The sequence below is a fragment of the Gossypium hirsutum genome, chromosome A01 (assembly GCF_007990345.1).
Source record: "Gossypium hirsutum isolate 1008001.06 chromosome A01, Gossypium_hirsutum_v2.1, whole genome shotgun sequence".
NCBI classification, from domain to species: Eukaryota; Viridiplantae; Streptophyta; class Magnoliopsida; order Malvales; family Malvaceae; genus Gossypium; species Gossypium hirsutum.
This window is the reverse complement of record NC_053424.1, coordinates 96,953,086-96,973,128: the sequence shown is the minus strand read 5'-3', so window position 1 is coordinate 96,973,128 and position 20,043 is coordinate 96,953,086. Positions and strand designations below refer to the sequence as shown.

At 34.8% G+C, this 20,043-nt stretch overlaps 1 protein-coding gene and 1 long non-coding RNA gene across 2 annotated transcripts; both read left to right on the top strand.

Moving 5' to 3' along the window:
- The first annotated feature begins 220 nt into the window (after nt 1-220).
- Nucleotides 221-7,426, top strand: LOC107916633 (uncharacterized). The gene is made up of 2 exons (XR_001689546.2): nt 221-600; nt 6,967-7,426. It is a non-coding gene; the product is annotated as an uncharacterized lncRNA (long non-coding RNA).
- A 9,678-nt stretch (nt 7,427-17,104) lies between these two features.
- On the top strand, nt 17,105-17,533 carry LOC107917469 (myosin heavy chain, clone 203-like). Its single transcript, XM_016846818.1, has one exon. The coding sequence runs from the start codon at nt 17,105-17,107 to the stop codon at nt 17,531-17,533; it is 429 nt and encodes a 142-aa protein (XP_016702307.1).
- Nucleotides 17,534-20,043: the final 2,510 nt, after the last annotated feature.

Sequence of the window (20,043 nt, the reverse complement as noted above, 5' to 3'; positions counted from 1 at the left end):
ATAGATTTTTTATTAATTTGAATATATAGTTGAATTGAAATTGAATTCAATGTACTAAAACATATCAATTAATTATTAATACTAGATAAAATCATATGAATAATATATATTTTTCTGCATAGATTTTTTGGTTTGAACTACAAAATTAAGTATATTGATTAATTATTGATAATAAATATTATTTTAAATGAATCATCGTTTTTAATTTTTTTTGAAATTATTAGACTTGTAATTAAATGATAAAAGAACACCAAAGAAGCCTACCAAATAGATCCACAAACAATGAAGCCCATAGAACAAGACTAAACATTCGGGCTTTGAACTAAGCCTACCAAAAAAAACAAAAACAGAAGTAAAACAAAACAAAATAAAGAAAACACCACAGTCTGATTCACAGCTGGCACCCAATAAATGTCATCATTATTATTATTGACGGTTCCAGTCCCCAAGAAGTAGTTTCCAAAAACCAGTAGACCATCATTTACTTCATTTATCTCTTCCCAAAACCCAAACGCCTTCATCAGTCAATCTTCAATCTGGTTCTCTCCTTCTGCACGATCCATCTTCTGTTGCATTTTGCTCAAGCAGTCCTCCGAGAAGGTAAGTCCGTGACCCATTTCTCATCGCTTCTCTGGCTAGTTCATGAGCCATTATATTTGCTGATCTAGGAATGTGTTTAAATAATATCTGATGGAAGAATAGTTTTTAACATTGTAAGTTCCTTATTAAAGCCCTTATCATCGATCTATCTACCAGATCTGACTTACTTCTCTTTATAACTGAAGCTGAATCCCCTTCGATTATAACTAATGTAAATCCCTTTTATTTCCCCAATAAAACTATTTGGAGACACGCATGTGCCTCTGCTGCGAAAGGAGAAGCAATAGCCCTGTGTACCACAATTTTAGAGGCGAGAATCTCTCTAGAAGCATTTCTTGCAACTAACCCTGAAGCCGATTTAGCCTGTGCCTAGTCAAAGGCCGTGTCAAAATTCAATTTAATATCGGACCTATTCGAGGGCACCATTCCATAGTCACGGTTTCCTTGGTCAATTTACTAGTCTCACACTCGTCTATTTTCTTAGCATACCTTAAGACCCATGCAGTAATATCACAACCCCTATTTCTCTTCCCCTCAAATAACCACTTATTTCTGTTAGTCCAGATCTCCCACAAGGAGCAGCAGAATAAACAACATTGCGACCCAGTATAGCTTTTAAACACCCAGCTAAGCCATTCCTAGCAATTCATATTTATTCCTGTTAATACCCAATCAAGATTTAAACTTACCTAGACTTCTCGTGTAATAGGACAGCCTCGCAAAAGGTGATCAACATTTTCAGTAGCCCCTACACATCTTAGGTACGCAGTCTCCATCGCCATTCTTTTTGTGAATAAAATAGCTAGATTAGGAATGAAATTCCAGGAAATTTTCCAAATGTAAATCTTAATTTTGGCTGGAATATTACTGATCCATAGTTTTTTTGTAAAAAATTTTCATCTTGGTCTTTAAATAATTAGGTTCAATATTACTTTCATGTAATAATTTATAAACACTCCGTATAGAAAATTCCCCTGAAGGTTCCCTTTATCAAACCATCAAATCATCATGAGCTTCTACAGCTAAGGGGATTTTCAAAATTCTAAGAATTAATAAACTTATTTTTCCATTCTCATAGCTGTGTATTAATTAAGTTCGAAACCAAACTGACCTCACCGCTATAAATGTTTGTTGACACTTTATTGTTTACAGTCCCTAGAAGCCAAGCATCAGCCATAATTGATTTTTTCTCCTCAATTCCTACCCTCCAACATAAACCGCTCTTCAGCAAGCCCTAAGCAGCCCACACACTCTTTCAGGTAAATGAAGGTAGATTCCGTAACTCAACATTTAAAAAGTAAATATTTGGAAAATACTTAGCTTTTAGAACTCGCAATAATAATGAATTTGGACGATTAATAATACGTCACCCCTATTTAGCTAATAATACAACATTAAACTTGGTCAAACTACGAAATCCCAATCCCCTATTCTCCTTTAATTTACGAAGTCGATCCCAACCACACCAATGAATCATTCTTCTTTCATTACCTTTTTGCCACCAAAATCGAGCCATTATACTCTCTAAATCACCACAAAAAGATTTTAGAAGGAAGAAACATGCCATAGAATAAGCCGGAATGGCTTGCAAAACTGTCTTTATAAAGACTTCCTTTCCCCTTTACGAAAGAAATCTCTTTGACACTCCAATTATCAATTCTTTGCCTCATGCGATCTTTTAAAATTTGAAAAGAAGCTTTCTTATTTTTCCCCACCATGTTTGGCAAGCCAAGATATCACTCCATATTATTTGAATGCTTAACCCCAAGAATGTCATAAAAAACACATTGGGTCCTTTCAGGAGTATTTGTATTATAAAAGATAGTGGATTTTTCATAATTCACACATTACCTAGAACAACCCTTGTATTCCCTCAAAATTGAATTTAAAATTTTTGCACCCCTTCCCGCTTGACTAAACAAAATACAATCATCAGCAAATAATAAATGTAAAATCGGAGGATTGCTTCTACTAACTTTTACACCTTTTATCAAACCTTCCCTCAAAGCCAGTCTCATAAGCGACGAGAGATCCTCACTGCAAATCAAATAAAAAAAAGACTAAGAGGATTACCTTGTCGATGACCCCTCATTGGTTTAAAAATTGTCCATTCTTTTTTGTTCACAATAATAGAATAAGAGACAGTCGAGATGCATTTCATTATAATCTCTACCCAGAAATATGAAACCCCATTCGTAGCATCATTGCCTTAAGAAAAGACCATTTAACTCTATCATAAGCCTTACTCATGTCCAGCTTTATTGCCATAAACCCTTTCTTCCATAATCTCTTTTGTCGAAACGTATGCAAGATCTCATAAGCAAGAAGAACATTATCCGAAATAAGTCTACCCGTTACAAAGGCGCTTTGAGCGCTATCAATGCAGTCCTCCAATATGTGTTTTTAATGGTTAACAATCATTTTCACTATCAATTGATACAAAACATTACATAGACTAATTGGTCTAAAATTACCAAGGTTTTTCGAATGGGAAACTTTAGGGATTAACACAATATTCGTAACATTAATAGAATCCACAACCATACCTTCATTCAAGATTCCCAAACAAAAGTCAACAATGTCTGTTCCAACAATATACCAAAACTGGTGGAAAAACAAATATGAAAATCCATCGTCCCCGGAAGCCTTTGTAGGACCCATTTCTTTTAGTGCCATCACAACTTCCTTCTTCGCGAATTTAGCAATTAGCTTCGAATTTACCTCTTCTGAGATGCATCTCTCAATTCCTGAAAGGATGTGATCAAAGTTTCCACACCCCTTTGATGAGAAAAGGTTTTGAAAATAATTGAGTAATATTCTCCATATCCCCCACACCACTTGTCTCTCCCATATTCGTTTCGAATAGTATTCCTTCTTTTCCTTTGCGAGGCATAACTATGAAAGAAAGTTGTGTTTTTGTCTCCCAATTTCTACTAGTTAGCTCGGGCCCTTTGCTCTTAGTACATCTCTTCCTTATCAATCACGAGATTTAGATGAATTTTCGCATCAATTAATTCTACTAAGTTCTCATTAGTTCTTTTTCTACCCATCAGAATCTCTAAATTTGTTATCAACTCCTTCTTACGACTTGATCTTCTGTGTCTAATTGAGGTTGCCCATCTTACCAAACCCTGTTGTAACTTGTTCAATTTTTACAGAATGTCGCCTCTGGTGGACCTCCATAAGCTTCTAACCTATTTCTCGAAAGAATTCTCCTTTACCCACCGTGTCTTAAAACGGGCTTTCCTTCTAGACAAGTTATTTATTCTTATTTCTATTTGAATAAGAAGGGAACAATGATTTGAAAAAGAATGCAGCAGATGTTGAATCAATGCAAACGAAAACAAATTAAGCCACTCCATATTTGCTACTATTCTATCCAATCTTTCACGAATGTTAGTCTTTGGAAGATTTCCTCTTTCCCAAGTAAACCACGTTCCCATATACCCCACATCCAATAACTGGCAATCCATTGAAGCATCTGTAAAAGCTGCTATTCTCCTTTCGTCCTTTGGTACCCCTCCTACCTTCTCAAAAGAATACAAAATTTCATTAAAATTGCCACATACCATCCATGGTAAACCCTATGACTGACTTAAATTCCTCAGCAAATTCCATGAAGGTAAACCCTATGACTGACTTAAATTCCTCAGCAAATTCCACGAAACTTCTCTACTATGCGCATATGGCGAGCCATAAACTCCAGTAAACCTCCAAAATTTTTCACTATCACTCCATTGAATTTCAACAACAATATAAGAGTTAGAACAACTTTTTAGACTAACTGCAATATCTTCCTTCCATGCCAGACATAATCCACCCATTGAACCGATCAATGCAATATCAATCCCACTAAAAATTCGCATTTCCTTCTTACACCCTCCATTCGCATCCTATCAATCTTAGTCTCCATAAAGAAGACCATTTGGGGATTATACATCTTCAGCAAATGCCGTAATCTTCTAATAGCCCGTGGACTCCTCAATCCATGGACATTCCAGCTTATTATTTTCATTGCGACCGGTAGGCTTGCCCCTTGGCAGTCACCTATAACAAAAGGTTTTTTCCAACCCTCTCTTGTTTCTAAAAACTAGAGAGCCTATCTCCTCCCCCACCAGAGATCTATCATTCTCCATTCTAGGCCTCTTTTTTACATCTCCCCCTTCAATTGCATAGTCCTGGCCATCATGCTCCATATATGTCTGTTCGTGCATTTTTGAATACCCTACCTCCACATCAAAAACCCAATTCAAATTCCCCTCCAAATTAACCCCCAGAATGGGTCAACAAAATTCCTAGAACAACCTCTATCCGTAACCTCTCAATTGCATCTCCCCAAGTCATGCCCTTCAATAGAACTCCACCTTTAAATTCCTCCCCCATCATCACGTAGCCACATACTATTTATTGCGAGAGCTTTTCTAGATTGAGCTTGTAGTGACAAATTCCATCCCATCTTGGCAACTTCAAATCCTAACTCTATCTTAGAATGAACTCCATCTTAGAATGACAAAAAACATCATTATGCCCTAACTGTCCACAAAAGAAACAAAACAGAGTCAATCGTTCATATTTAAAACTGACATAAGAGCAAATTCCTATCGAAAGTGAACCTTCTTTTTTCTCCTTAGAGGTCGTTTCAGATCCAATTTAACCCTCATTCACAAATAATTTCGTACTCCCTTCCCTATATTTGAACCATCATACTCTAAAAATTTTCCAAGAAAATCCCCAATTTGCCTTCCAAACGCTTCAGAGAAAAACCCCGAGGGTACTTCATGAATTTGTACCAAAAAATTCGCAGGGATCAGGCACCTTTAACGGATCCTCTCCATCCCTCAAATGGTGCAGCATCAACAAATGATTATTTAAAGTCCACGTGGACCCTTTAAGTACCCTCTCTAGATCCATTCTGTGGTAAAATCTAAACAAAAATCTTTTCTCCCCTAGATCTGAGATCTAGACCCCTTTTACTGGATGCCGGAGATTTGCCATTGTACTCATCATCGCTGGAAAGTGTATAACGTTTGTTGTTAAAAAACACCTTGCTAAACACAATTCATCTTCCTCTATACCTGAATTAGGTTCCTTCTGAATATGCATAATTTCCTTTTCCTTGTCATCCAAGGACAACGCAACCAAATTTCTTTCCATTGAACTAGATCTATCATTAAACTGGCCAATGGCGAAGATAATAAAACCAAAACCCCTGATCCTAACAGTGCCGTCAAAATCCTTCAAGAGAACCATAAAACAAACATAAACCTAAAAATAAGAACTTGCCAGCGGTGGCAAACAAAACGTGCTAAGAAAGCATACTAAATGGAAGGATCTATATTTGCTTTTAATTTAAATTTGCAATAAAAATATATTATTTTAATTACTGTTTAATTAGTGTTATTATTTTATACTAATGAAAATTAAGATTTACCGTTATAAATAACATTAGACACTTAAGCATTTTTAAATAAATAGCATATAAAAAATATCACCAAAAAATAGGATTATTTGCATTGATAACCAAAAAGGTTTAAGACCCAAAAAAATGTTTTTAGAAAAAAATTATAACTTTATTTTATTTTTTCTAGGATAGAATCATGAAAATTTTTAACTGATTAGAATCTATTTTAATTTTCAATTATATTTATGATATATGATGAATATTATGTTTGATTGAATAATTGATAAAACCGATAAGCATGCAATGCGTATATGATAAAGCCTATCATATTGATTAAAGAAAATGTCATTTAATCTTATTTGCATGCTTAATTATTCATCCATGAAATCAAAATCAAAACTTTGCATTTTTTATAAAGATTAGTTTTTAAGTGATAATACGATACTATTTCAAACTAGATGTTTTTGTCCAGCAACTTTGGTAGATGGTGATAAAAAGAATTGCATCAATATACACGTAGTTGGAAGCAACTTTGGGTATTATAATTAATCATTTTTCAAGCCGGTTGCTTAACCACGAATAGAATTTTCTGTTCCTTCAAAACGAAGATTAATTTTTCGTCTTTAAAGGATTATAAATTAGACCAACGCAGGTTGAGAGTGTGAAATTATGATTTCATGTCATTCATATTCTTTTTCAATAGAAGAACGAAAAATCAGATTTTTCCTCTTAATTTTTAGTATTTTTAATTGAATTTGAATTTTTCATTAGGAAAAGTTAAAAATCAGGAGAAAAAATCTGATTTGTCATTCTCCTATTAGAAATGAATAAAAATGATGTGGAATCACAGTTTTATACTATCCATACTCTTAGACCGACATATGTATGCATATATATTGGCAAGCTAATATTCGTTTTACATGTTTTTTTCTGGTTACTGATTAGTATTTCTTGGTCCATGACAGTGTGTTGGCAGCTCAACTTGCCGGCAATACATAGTCTGCTGGCGTATTGACACAGTTTGTCAGGTGCGGAGTTAGCGATGACTGAGCTAGCCGAAGTGCGTCGTTTCATGGAGAGCAGTGGCACGTATCTAGGAAAAGTTGACAGCATGTTTAAGTTTATTCCATTTTTAGAACGTCTTGGAAAGTATGGATTGAAGGCTCCAAATGAATTCAGATAAAACCTCTTTTTCTTAACCTATCCAAGTGGTTAGTCTTTCCTTTTAATAGGTGATAAAATTCTAAGTATGTCGCAACGCGTTCAGCCTTTTAAGTATGTCGCAACGCGTTCAGCCTTTACTACCTGTCACCTTTAATTTTTCTCATGCCAAGTTTTTGTTCGTTATTAACTTTTCTCTACTATTAACCCACATGTTGTGTAAACTTTGGATATCCTATAATCCTTATAACCTTTTACTCTTCATTTTCCTTTTGGTGGATTTATAATTAGCAGTGGAATAAAAAATGTATAATAATTTCTTTAGCACTCCAACTTTATTAACAAAAGTTATTTTAGCTATTCATTTATTTTTTTTTGCCTCTTCTAACTCTCCATTTAAAATTTCAAATCACCTTAAAATGGATGAAAAATTTAACATTTGTTAACTTTGCTAACATGACATACACTTAAATTATCACGTAAGAGTTTAATTAATTTTTTAGAATTTTAAAAATATTAAAAAAATATTTTATATAATTTTTATAATTTTTTAACATTTTTAATGATTTTAATTTTTAAAATTATTTTTTTAATTTTAAAAAATTCATTAAATATTGATGTGTCATTCACATGGCAACCGTGTATGCAACATTAGCAAAGTTAAAAAACGTTAATTTTTTAATTCATTTTGGGGTAATTTGGCAAAAAGAGCAAATTTAAGGGCTAAAAAAATAAATTAAATGAAAGATTAAAATGATTTTTTTTATAAATTTGGAGAGTAAAAAAATATGCATAATCCAATAAAATCTATTAGTTATGTGTTTTTCTTTTTAAAATTTTTTTAATATAATTAAAATACACGAGACAACATTACAATTTTGGTTATGAATTTTTTTTATTCCACTGCATAAAATATTAATCTAAATATTAATCCTTAGATTATGTGACATTCATGATGTGAGGAAAAGAAATAAAAATAATATAAAACAAAGATATTGAATTAACTTTTACAATGCTTTGAATCAAAGTTATATAGTCAAAGTGGTGCCTAAGATAGCAGGCACTTCTTAAAGCACTAAATGTAAAACAGAAAACACACAAGGTACAAAAAGTTATTTATGCAGTTTGGTTTTCTTACGTTTGCATAGTCTAGCTCAGTGAGAAATATTCATTCTCTTTAATAATTACACAAAGTGAACCTACTCAATCACACCTCATGATAATTTCCCTCACCTTTGTACTTTGAAGAATTGATAGTCTCACCACTAAATTCACCCATTGTGAATTTAGCAAGTAAAACGACAACACAAGGTTTTACTATCAAAATGATACTCTTATGATAATATTATCACAAGAACAGGTTAAGTGCTTAACTCTCAGTACATCCACCTAGGCAAGTCTATCAAATACATAAAATTTAATTTTGAGACTTACTTACAAATGAAGATTTAATTCAATCCCAATCCCAGTAAAACAATAATACAATAGAATAATACATTATAATAGCTAGGGGTGAGCAAAATTCGATTCGATTCGAAAAATAGAAAAAAATTTGAATTTCGAATTATTCGAATTGAGTTAATCGAATTAATCGAATCAACTCAAATTTTTTTTCAAATTTCGAGTTCGAGTCGAGTTGAATTCTCGAATTTGAATAACTCGAATAATTAGAATAAACCGAATATAAACTATATTTTTAATTTTTTTAAATTTAAGCTTTTACTAATTACTAAACCCAATTACCCCTAAGCCCAAATATTTTATTTTATCCCATTTTTTCCCCACCCCAACCCCAAGCCCGTTTGCCCAAAAATTTATTTTCCCAAAACCCAATTCCTCCCCCAAGTCAATTCAAACCCCCATGCCATGCCCCAGCAGCCAATTCCAATTATTATTTTTATTCTTTTCAGACTCCTCTCCATTTCCACAAAACCTTAAACTCTGTTTTTCTCAAAAAAAAAACCCTAAAATTAAAATCCTTCTTCTTCTTCTAGTTCATTCAAACCTTCAAATTAAAAACTTTTACTTATATTTTTTTATTATAATCTTGTTGTATTGATTTTGTTGTTTTTTTGGACTAATGTTGTTTATTTGGGTTGATGTTGTGTTGTTTGTATTTATTCACTTATTTATTTTAATTTTTTGTTGTATGATCATGTCTAAAAACTTTAAAGAATTTTTTTTTGAAAAATTACATAAAAATAAAATAACACTAGAGTCATTTTTTTTAAAACTTAACTCGAACAAATATATTCAATTCGATTCGGTTTGAATTCCATCTCACTCGACTCGATTTGATAAAATTTCAAATAAAGTTAGGATGATAAAATAAGATTCGAAAACTCGATTAACTCGAAAATTTTTGATTTGATTCGATTCGATTCAATACGATCGAATGCTCACCCCTAATAATAGCATAAAGAAAATATAGAATCTTGGCAACTCATCCAATAGAATCACGATCCAATCCAAAGTTTATGATCTAATGGATTGTCTTGGGTAAGTTCGAATCAATCCAATCACTAATATTATATTCCTAAAGTAATATGAGTGTTCCATAATTGACTAGATATCAACCATACAATTAGTATAGCACAAATCATTGATTCAATAAATTTGGCAACATCTTAAATATGGAAATTGTCTTCCACAAATTTGGTAGGTAGGGGAGTGAGTACTCCCTTTGACACCACATTGCCAATTTCATATTTTTCAACAATCTCTCCCTTTGGCAATTGGTTGAACAAAACACAAAATGCAGGAAACTTGAATCATCAATCAACTATAGCTCCCCCTTAGTATATTTTCCCATTAGCTTAACTCAACTCAACTTCGGAATAATTAAGTAATTAATCATCAATGTCAGAGCAATTTTACATTAACAACTAACCAAAAATAATTATAACTAAGCAAGTTAAGAAAATAATGTAAAAAAGCATCAAAGAAACGAAATCCACAGAAGAAAACCTTTTAAATTCATCACCATCAAAACAATATAAAAGTAGTAACATAAAATCATCCAAAAATTGTTAAAAAATAAAGAAGTTCAAAACATAAACCGATATTTTCCTTCTCCCATTTACTCTAATACTTCTCCCCCTTTTTGTTCTACAAGATTGTCAACCATCAGAAGCTTGCACTACAGCAAATTAAGTTTTTAGCGGTGTTTTAAGTGGCTTTTGGATCGAAAACATCGCAAAGGTCAAACTTTTAACGATGATTGTATTGAAAAACACCAGAAATATATACTATTAGTGGCGTTAACCAAAGAATGCCGCAATAAGTTGTTATATAGTGGTGTTTGTGGAAATAGCGCCGTAAATAGTATATATTTAGCAGCATTTTATGCTACGCGCCGTAAAGGTACACCGAATGTGAGCAGCGTTAGCGGCGTTTTTCCATAAACGCTGCAAAAGGTAAAGCAATAGTGGCAATTTTACAAAAAGCCACAAAAGGTTAAAAACGATAGCAACATTTTTTCTCATAAACGCCGCTATTGGCCCATAAATGCTGCAAATATTTTTTAACTTTTTATTGAAACGATGCTGCTTTGACAGTTGGCCCCTAACCCTTATTCCCCCCAAATCATTTTCCCCAATTCCCTAATTTAATTTTTTGTTTCCCATACATCTGCTGCTGGTCGTCAGTTCGATTATCCATTTGCTGCACCGCTGTCGATAGTGCATTTGTCATTGATCTCTATCTCCTTCGTCGGCATTGCTCCGTCCATAGCAAAAGGATTTTCAATCCAAACTTGCTTAAAAAGAAAGTGCATTCTACTTTTCTACATTTATTTATAGGAGAAAATTCCCTTCAGAAAATGTTTGGATTCTAGTTCTCATGGCATTCATTTTTTATGCAGCTAAATGATAAGGATCTTGCAAAAGAGTTGCATAAGAAGTATAGTGCGGTAGTTGATACTTTTCTCTTCATTCGCTTCAGATTCCTAATTCTATGTTTCAGATTGGTCAGAATGCTTATTATCTGTTCTATCATATTTTAACAGATCCATAGGCGAAAAATACGTGCTTGGCAAATGATATGTGTTTTGTCACAATTTGTTGACGATGATATAGTTGGAGAAGTCAGACAGTGCTTGCAAATAGCTCTCTATGTAAGTAACTGTTTCTTCTTTTAAAAAATTTGATAGTTCTTTCTTAACTTATTATAGTTCGCTTAAGTTTCATCATATGGTAAGTTTGATAAGTTTTTTAGGAGAGAATAACAAGTAATTTTTTGGTTTTGATAGAAATTTCATGAAAGGCTATCTTAAATATTTTTCCTTTTCCTAAATTACTGCTCTGTGTTCAAGTATGTAATGTTTAGTTTACTTTATACTTCCAGAACACTAAGGGTCCGTTTGTGTGGAAGTAAAACATTTTTTGAAAAAGGTTCGCAGCCTTTTCCAGTGTTTTTTTGGCTGAAAATATTTTCTTAAGGTAAAATCAATTACAAAACACGTGAAAAGAAGCCCTTAGTTTTGGAAAATGTCTTACCCTTTCTAATTCGGCAAGACATTTTCAAGAAAATTAGAAGCCAACACCGATCTTCCCTTTCCCTTTACCTTCCCCTTCCCTTTCCCCTATCCTTGACACCTGATCTTCTGCTTGCCGTCAGCCAACACCAATTCTCGACACTAGACACTGGCGTTCATCAAAGCTTTTCCCCATCTTCACCTTTTGTTGTCAAAATCTGCACTAGCGTTCATCTTCCTCTCTCGAAGGTAAGAACGAAAAAAATTAAAAGCTGAAGTTCTACTCTTTTTTACAAACAAACTGGACCATAAAACAAAAATCCTCTAGTTCTGGTAATGAAACAATTGTTCACAATTTGATTTCTACATTTTAATTTTGTTTTTGCTTCAGTTTCAGCTCTTCCTTCATCATATATCCAACAGATTCCTTGAGAATGAATTTTCTTCATATTAACTTAAAAAAGAGGAAATCCCAAGCAGAATGCACCATACTCTTCATTATTGATCTTAAATTATCGTTTTAAATTATTTATGCCTATTTTACTTTGTTTCACCTTTCTTCTTTCTCCTATTTCTGTTTTAGCAAGTTGATTTCTTTCTACTATCAACTCCATAAAATGAAAAAAATGTCTGTTATTTAATACATGAAAGAACAATGTCAGTTGTACAACCCAAATTCTGCACGGGCCCAATAAAATAAAATAAACCCAACTACCTACCCAAAACCAAAACCCATTAACCTAAACAAATCAAACCCAAACCCAATTTCAGCCTAACCCTAGCCCACTACTTATCAGAAAACAAAAAAAGAAAAAAAACCCTAGCCTAGCTAGCTATCGCCCCTATGGCCGACTAACCTTTGTCACTACCTGCAGCACCACCTACTCCACCTCCACAGTCGCATCACCACTGCCTACGCCACTTTCACCTACAAAATTAAATGAAGAAGAGACAGAAAATAATAAAAAAACATGTAAAATGGCTTTAAAAAGCCATGCCAAATAACATTTGTGAGATTCGGCAATCTTGATCAATACAAAGAGCACTAGATTTTAAAACAAAACAATATCCAAATACGAAAGAAACACAGCAATAAAGCAGATCGAAAACAAATTCATCGTGAAAAAGGTCGTGATTTTTTTAGTTTACCTTTCCCTTTATTTTTTCTTTTGAATATATATACATATTTCCTTTATTTTTTTCTTTTAAAAAAACAGCATATATATTTATATAAATATAAAAAAAACAAAAAAAAACCTTTTTTGGAATTCCGGCCACCGCGTACGGTGGTCGGCGATGGTGGTCGACGGCGACGCCACAGTGGTCCCTTCGCCGGACCCTCAGCCCCTGCAGAGAAAAAAAAAGAAAGAGGAGGGGTGTTTTTTTAAAAAACAAATGAAAATGATTTTTTTTAAAAAATCTGTCTTTTATAGGCCCTCAAAACGACTTCGTTTTGGGGCTGGCCTTAAACACCCAAAACGACGTCGTTTTGCCCCTGATTCTACCCGACTCGACCCGTTAAGGGGGAGATCCGCGTGTTTTTAAGTGGAAGGACTAATTGCACTTTTAGGCCTTCCGCTTTTTTATTGTTTTGAAATTAGATTTTTCATTATTTATAATTTTGCCCTGTGATTTATTTTGACCTTTAATTTAATCCCTATTGGTGCTGCGCGTTTTGGGAGGATGGGATATTGCCCATTTTGGTCCTCCCTTATTATCCGCGCGCCCAAATTGGTCTTTTCTTCTTTATTAATTTTCAAATTGGCCCCGAACTTTTACTTTAAGTTTAATTTACTCCTTTTTTTTGTTATTTTCGATATTTTAAGTAAATTAATTAATCTAAGATGTTATTATTACTCTTATTTTCATTATATTATTATTATTGTACTTGTACTTATATTCATTTTATTCTAATGCCATTATTATTACTATTTCTATTATTATATATATATACATATTTTTCTTTTCTTTTCTTACTTTACTATCGCTATTTTCCATACATATATTGTTATTTATAGTATTACTATTATTACTATTTCTTTTATGTTTATTTTTATTAATATTATTATTATAATCTCATTTTATTATTATCATTCTTATTAATACATTATTATTATTTTTACTATACTATTATTATTCCTTTTTATATATTACTGTTATTGTTATATTATCATTATTATTACTATCATTATTACTATTATTGTTATTTTTATTTTTATTACTATAACTTTTTTATTATTACTATTATTGTTATTTTTATTAACATATTATTATTATTTTACTATATTACTATTTCCTATTTTTTATATATTATTATTGATATTAACATATACTATTATAATTATTATTGATCTTTTATTATTCTCTTACATCGCTTGTTTGTTTTATTCCTCCATTTCTATTCTCATTGTTCTTATTATGCGTTTATTTTTGTTCTGTTTTGTTCGTTGATTTCGAAATTCATATTTGTTTGTTCATTCCTTGCTATTCTATTTCACCACGAATTTATATTAATTACCCGATAAAATTAATTCTTTTATAAAGGCAATGATCCGTATTTGGAGTTTCGAGCAAATCATGCCCTAACTTACTGGGTTTCGATTTTTCTCGTTTAACCTAAATTATGGAATATTCTTTTAAATCGTCATACGAGTTTTGAATAAAATACTTATTCTCAGAGATACGAGGTGTGGTGTCCTAACTTACTGGATATGACATCTTGTTACCTCGAGATGAGATTTCTACAAACAAAGGTAATATTTGGTATTTGGCAGTTTGAGATATCGTGCCCTAACTTACTGGGTTTCGATTTTTCACGTTTACTCTAAATATCGAATACTCTTTTAAAAAGTTAACATACACATAAAAGGCAAGCTCATTCTCAAAAGTTCGAGATGTTGCGTCTTAACTTACTGGATGTGACATTTTATCACTTTGAGACGAAAAGGCCTTTAACATTCAAGTATTTCTACAAAAAGAGGAATCGTATTTTAAAGTCTTTCAAGTTTTCAATTTTCAACACTAAGACACTAATTAATCAACTAGGTACCAATTTTTGGGAGTATCGAGGGTGCTAATCCTTCCTCGTGCGTAACCGACTCCCGAACTCATTTTCTGATTTTCGTAGACCAAAACTTATTGTTTTAGTAAACCTTAACTTTTATTAAAATGATTAATTTGAGGTGACCCGATCACACCTCATCAAAAAGGGTTGGTGGCGACTCCTCTATTCGTTTTCATTTTCAAAATAAAAAGTCGACTCCGTTTCTCAAAAAAATGGTTTCGACAGCTTGGCGACTCCGCTGGGGACCCAAATAAGAGAGTCAAGCCACAATTGATTAACTTTTGTCTTTTTGTCGAAAATTGAAAATTTGGTTTTGATATATGATCCCTTCATTGCATTTCACCCGTTTTTCTTTCAGTTTTCATCATTTTATTCCTATTTTCTTTAATTGCTTTGAGTTTTTATGCATATATCCTCACACATTGCATTGCATGACCGTTGTGGTCACACCCTTTAAGTGGGAGTGAGAAACTATTCCTTCGTGAGGTTTTCACCTCCGTGCAAGATAGCGGATCGCTTTCAGGATACATCCGTACCTATGTCTTCGTGAGATTTTCATCTCCTTGCAGCCATAGGGAAATGTATTCCCTTGAACTGAACTCGGTCTGTATGAGCCTATAATGGGTGAAGATCGAGGAATCTGCTGGTTCGGGTACCTTTACTTTAGAATCAAGCCACATATAGCGAGCCGTAGAAACCCACCTTAGGTAGAGCTACACCAAACCCTAGTGGTTACCTGAGCAAGTGCTATGTTTGTTATTCCTTATTTGCTTTAAACTACGTATGAAATACTGACTTGCTTTTTTTTTACTTTGATTGTATTTGCATGGCATTTTCATCACAAAAGGTGTTGATTCACATTCGGTTGCTAAGTAGATAACTTATCATGGAAAAAGGGTTTTTTGATAATGTAAAGGACAATGCAGCTGTCCAGATATGGGCTGAGACAACACAGTAAGAGAAAGGTGATAGTCTTACCGAGGGGTACGTGTCAGAGTTGTGGGATTTTACTTGGATCAGCGTAACTCAGAATAATCTCCAAGAGATGAAAGAAATTTGGGATCAGTGGGATGACAAGATCAAACAGCTATTCTATTTTCATTATGGCGATTTACCTTATCTATTCGATGTCAAGGTAGTCGAACACCTGTTTCGAGCCCTCGCCCAATATTGAAATTTTGCTTTCAGTTGCTTCTCTTTCGGGAAGGTAGATTTGGTACCTACTATAGAAGAGTACACGGCCTTGCTCCATTGCCCAAAGATTCAAGTTGACAGAATTTATTCCAGAGTTGCCAACGTCCCAGCATTCTCAAAAAGGCTGATGAACATCACAGGGATGAGCGAACAGTGGGTTACATCCCGGATCAAACAAAAAGGAGATTGTAAGTGCATTCCTTGGAGGAACTTGAGGGATCTAATCTTAGCGTATCCCGATGTGAAGAAGAGGCTAGATGTGTTCGCTTTGAGCATTTATGGATTGGTTATTTTCCCCAAAGCTTTGGGGCATATAGATGAGGCGGTCTCCGATATTTTTGACAGGCTTAATAAAAGGGCCACACTTGTACCCGTGATCTTGGCTGAAACTTTTAGATCATTGAATGCTTGTCGAAGAACTGGTGAAGGGAGATTTATTGGGTGTGCACAGCTCTTGCTATCTTGGTTTCACAGCCATTTTTTGAAAGTGGAAAAGATTTCTTATCGCATCTTCTCTGAAAACTACTCTCCACTGAAAGAGTTAGTGGCTACGCCGAGACGAGATGATATTACAGAAGAAAATTAGATGACGGTTCTTCAAAATTTGCAGGAGGAAGACGTTGAATGGAGAGCCCCATGGATGGTTCCTGATGAAATATTATATCGATACGGAGATTTCGATTAGGTTTCCTTATTAGGAATATGGGGAGCCGTCGGGTATGCTCCTCTACTTGTATTAAGACAGTACAGATCCAGACAGTTTACGCCACCAACACATGGGTTAGCTTAGTGCGAGTTTGTATACATGGGGAATAACTACAAAAAGAAAGTTCGCTAGCTATCAAATACCTGGACCCAGACTCGTAGAATGAAAACATTTGCAGCCAATCCTATGACTACCCCTGAGTATGACCGGTGGTGGGATCAGAGGATCAACGACAACATTCCTATGTCAGATCAAGAAAACACTCGATCAATGAAAGAACACTTGAAAGTGATCCCATCTGAGCTAGAGATAATCAGACAAGATTTCGAGAGAAAGAGCCTGGAATTAGAAAAAAGGATCGAGCAATTGGAGGAAGAAAAATTGCAGCTGGGGTTAGATGTCGATGTCCAGAAACTAGAAGCTGAAAGACTCAGAAAGGGAAAAAATAAGGCTGAAGAGGATTTGGACAGTTTGAAAACAGACTACAAGAAGCTATGAAGGTCAATGAGAACCGCTGGGTTAGGAAAAGCATCTGAACAGTGGCGACAGGAAGTTAAAGAAGAGAAAAGTAAAGCCAGCCAATGGGAAGGAAAATTTCAGGATGCTCAAGCCCGTGAAGGTGCTCTGAAAAGAAGTTTGGTAGAAAGCCAAAATGAGAAGGAGGGATTAAAGATTCGGGTGTCAGAGTTAGAAAGGTCCTTGTATCAGTATCGTACTCATAACTCTATAATCGAGTTGAAGGCTAGTCAGAACAAAATTGAAGAATTAAAAGAGAAGATAGAAGAACTTAAAGCAGTGCTGCAAAATCACGAACTTCAGATTGAACTCCTTGAGGTAAATAACGAGCGATTGAAGGAGAAACTTCATCAATCTCAAGACCAGGTCAGAAATAGGGATTACGTCATGGGTGAAGCTTCGACTCAAGTGCGATAAGTGGCTGATCACTTACAAATGTTAGCAGTATAGGCCGATGTGCTGAGTTTAAAATACAAGTTAGAATCGGACCGAGGTCAAGAGCTAGCTTGGCTTCTTAGGTAGGTCAAGGCCTTAAGTATCAAGGCCAAGCCTTATATGTAATCTGTTTTATGTAAAGAAACTTGTTTTCTAGAAAAGTTAATCTAATGAAATCGAATTAGAATCGACGCATTTTTTACAGTCATTGTATTCATTGCATTTATTGCATTCATTGCATTCAGGCATCAACATTACATCATACGCACTAAAACTCACAAAAAACCCTAAAAATCATGACAGTTACCCTGGAACATCGTTACGGTACAAGAGGAAAAACAAAAGCAATGGACCAAAGGTTAGAGAGATTGGAACAAATGCAAAAAGAGATGCAGGATCAATTACAAACACGTATGTAAGAACAGTTGGCCAAAATCCAGCAAGATGTGAGGGACCAGATGCTGAAGTCCCAAAATAGTATGATGGATCAATTAACGTGACTATTGGATGGAAAATTAGAAAAAGGGAAAAGCCCCATGATCAATGCGGGAGATGATAATGAAGATCCTATCTACCCTCCGGGTTTTGCCCCAACGAACGTTCAGACACAACCTGGTATGTACTCAAGAAGGCCATCGATCACAATTAGGCTTCAGCCATTTCAGGTTGGTGTTTCAGTGCCGATGAACTATCAGGCTGGCTCGGGCTCTAATCCAGGGGATAATCCGACTAACCCTATTGTCCCCGAACTCGATGAAGTGATAGAAATAGAAAAGACAAGGGTAGAACTCCCGGAAGAACTGGAAGAAAGGTGTAGATGGTTAGAAAAAAAATTAAAGAAATGGAAAACACCGACTATCGTGGTGGAATCAATGCTAAGGAATTAAGTTTGGTTCCGGACTTGGTACTCCGTACCAAGTTCAAAACTCTGGAATTTGATAAGTATAATGGGACTAGCTGTCTCGAAGCTCACATCACTATGTTCTGCAGACGAATGGCAGGCCATGTCAATAATGACCAACTATTGATTCACTGCTTCCAAGAAAGTCTAGTTGGGGCCGCTTCTAGACGGTACAACCAACTGAGTTGCACCCTGATCAGTTCATGGAAAGATCTAGCACAAGCTTTCATGAAGCAGTACGGTCATTAGGCAGACATAGCCCCTGAAAGAATCACTTTACAGAACATGGAGAAAAAGCATAATGAAAGCTTTAGGCAATATGCCCAACGATGGAGAGAGGTGGCCACACAAGTCCAACCACCTTTGTTGGAAAAGGGAACCACTATGCTTTTCATTAATACCCTGAAGGAACCTTTCATTAACCACATGCTGTGTAGCGCAACCAAGAGTTTTTCAGACATAGTGATGTCTTGAGAAATGATAGAAAATGCGATAAGGTGTGGGAAAATAGAGGCTGGAGAAAATGCCAAAAGGTCAGCATCGAAAAAGAAAGAGCACGAGGTAAATAATGTGAGCACATTTTTGAAATCGATCACCGTAAGCCAACCAAGGTCGACAACCACTGGTCAGCAGGGCCCACCCAGATAAGAGCCTAACACAAAGCAAAATAGGGAGAAACTCAAATTTACGCCCATCCCAATGACATATAAGAAGTTATATCAAAGTTTATTTGATGCACATGTTGCGTCCCCCTTCTATCTAAAGCCAATGCAACCCCCATACCCCAAATGGTATGATGCAAATGCCCAATGCGAATACCATGCGGGAGCTACAGGACACTCGATAGAAAATTGCACCATTTTCAAGAAATTAGCTGAAAGACTCATCAACATAGGCATCGTGAAATTTGATGATACATCTAGTGTAAAGAATCCATTACCTAACCATGGGGATAAGGGGATAAATGCGATAATCGAGAGTTCAAGGAAAGAAATTAAGATGAATATCGCAGAAGTGAATACCCCGCTGAAAGAAGTATGGAAGAAATGGTGGAAAGAGGGTTGATAACAAAAAATTCAAGGCTCAGACCCCAAGAAACAAAGAATTATTGTGAGTTCCATAATCAAGAGGATCATGAGATTCAGAAATGCAGCGAATTCAGAGCTCTAGTACAAGGATTGATGGATAATAAGGAGCTAGAATTCTTCGAGTATGTCGGGAGCCCAGAAGGATTAGATGTATGTGCCTCAGAAGAGGGACCAGCAAAGAATGTTTAAAAAGTCAACCACCCAGTGGTTATCATATCACGTCTGCGAATTAATGAAGCCGGGGCATAAGTTGCACCAAAGGTCGTAATCCAGAAGCCCATCGCTTTCCCTTATAAAGATAGTAAAAGGGTACCATGGAACTATAACTGCAAAGTGACGATCCCGGGAGAGGAGATCCCGGTTAATGCATCAGAGGAAGGTCAAGACGAGGGTTTTTATATGCACAACGGAAGGTATTATGATACCCCAAATATAAAAGTCGAGCATGTTAAAGGAAAATCATTGGCGATTGAGCAAAAGAAAGAGAAGCCAACGGGACTTGA

Excerpts from the sequence above, each read along its gene's own strand:
- LOC107917469 (XM_016846818.1), top strand. The coding sequence starts at position 17,105 with ATGAGAACCGCTGGGTTAGGAAAAGCATCTGAACAGTGGCGACAGGAA.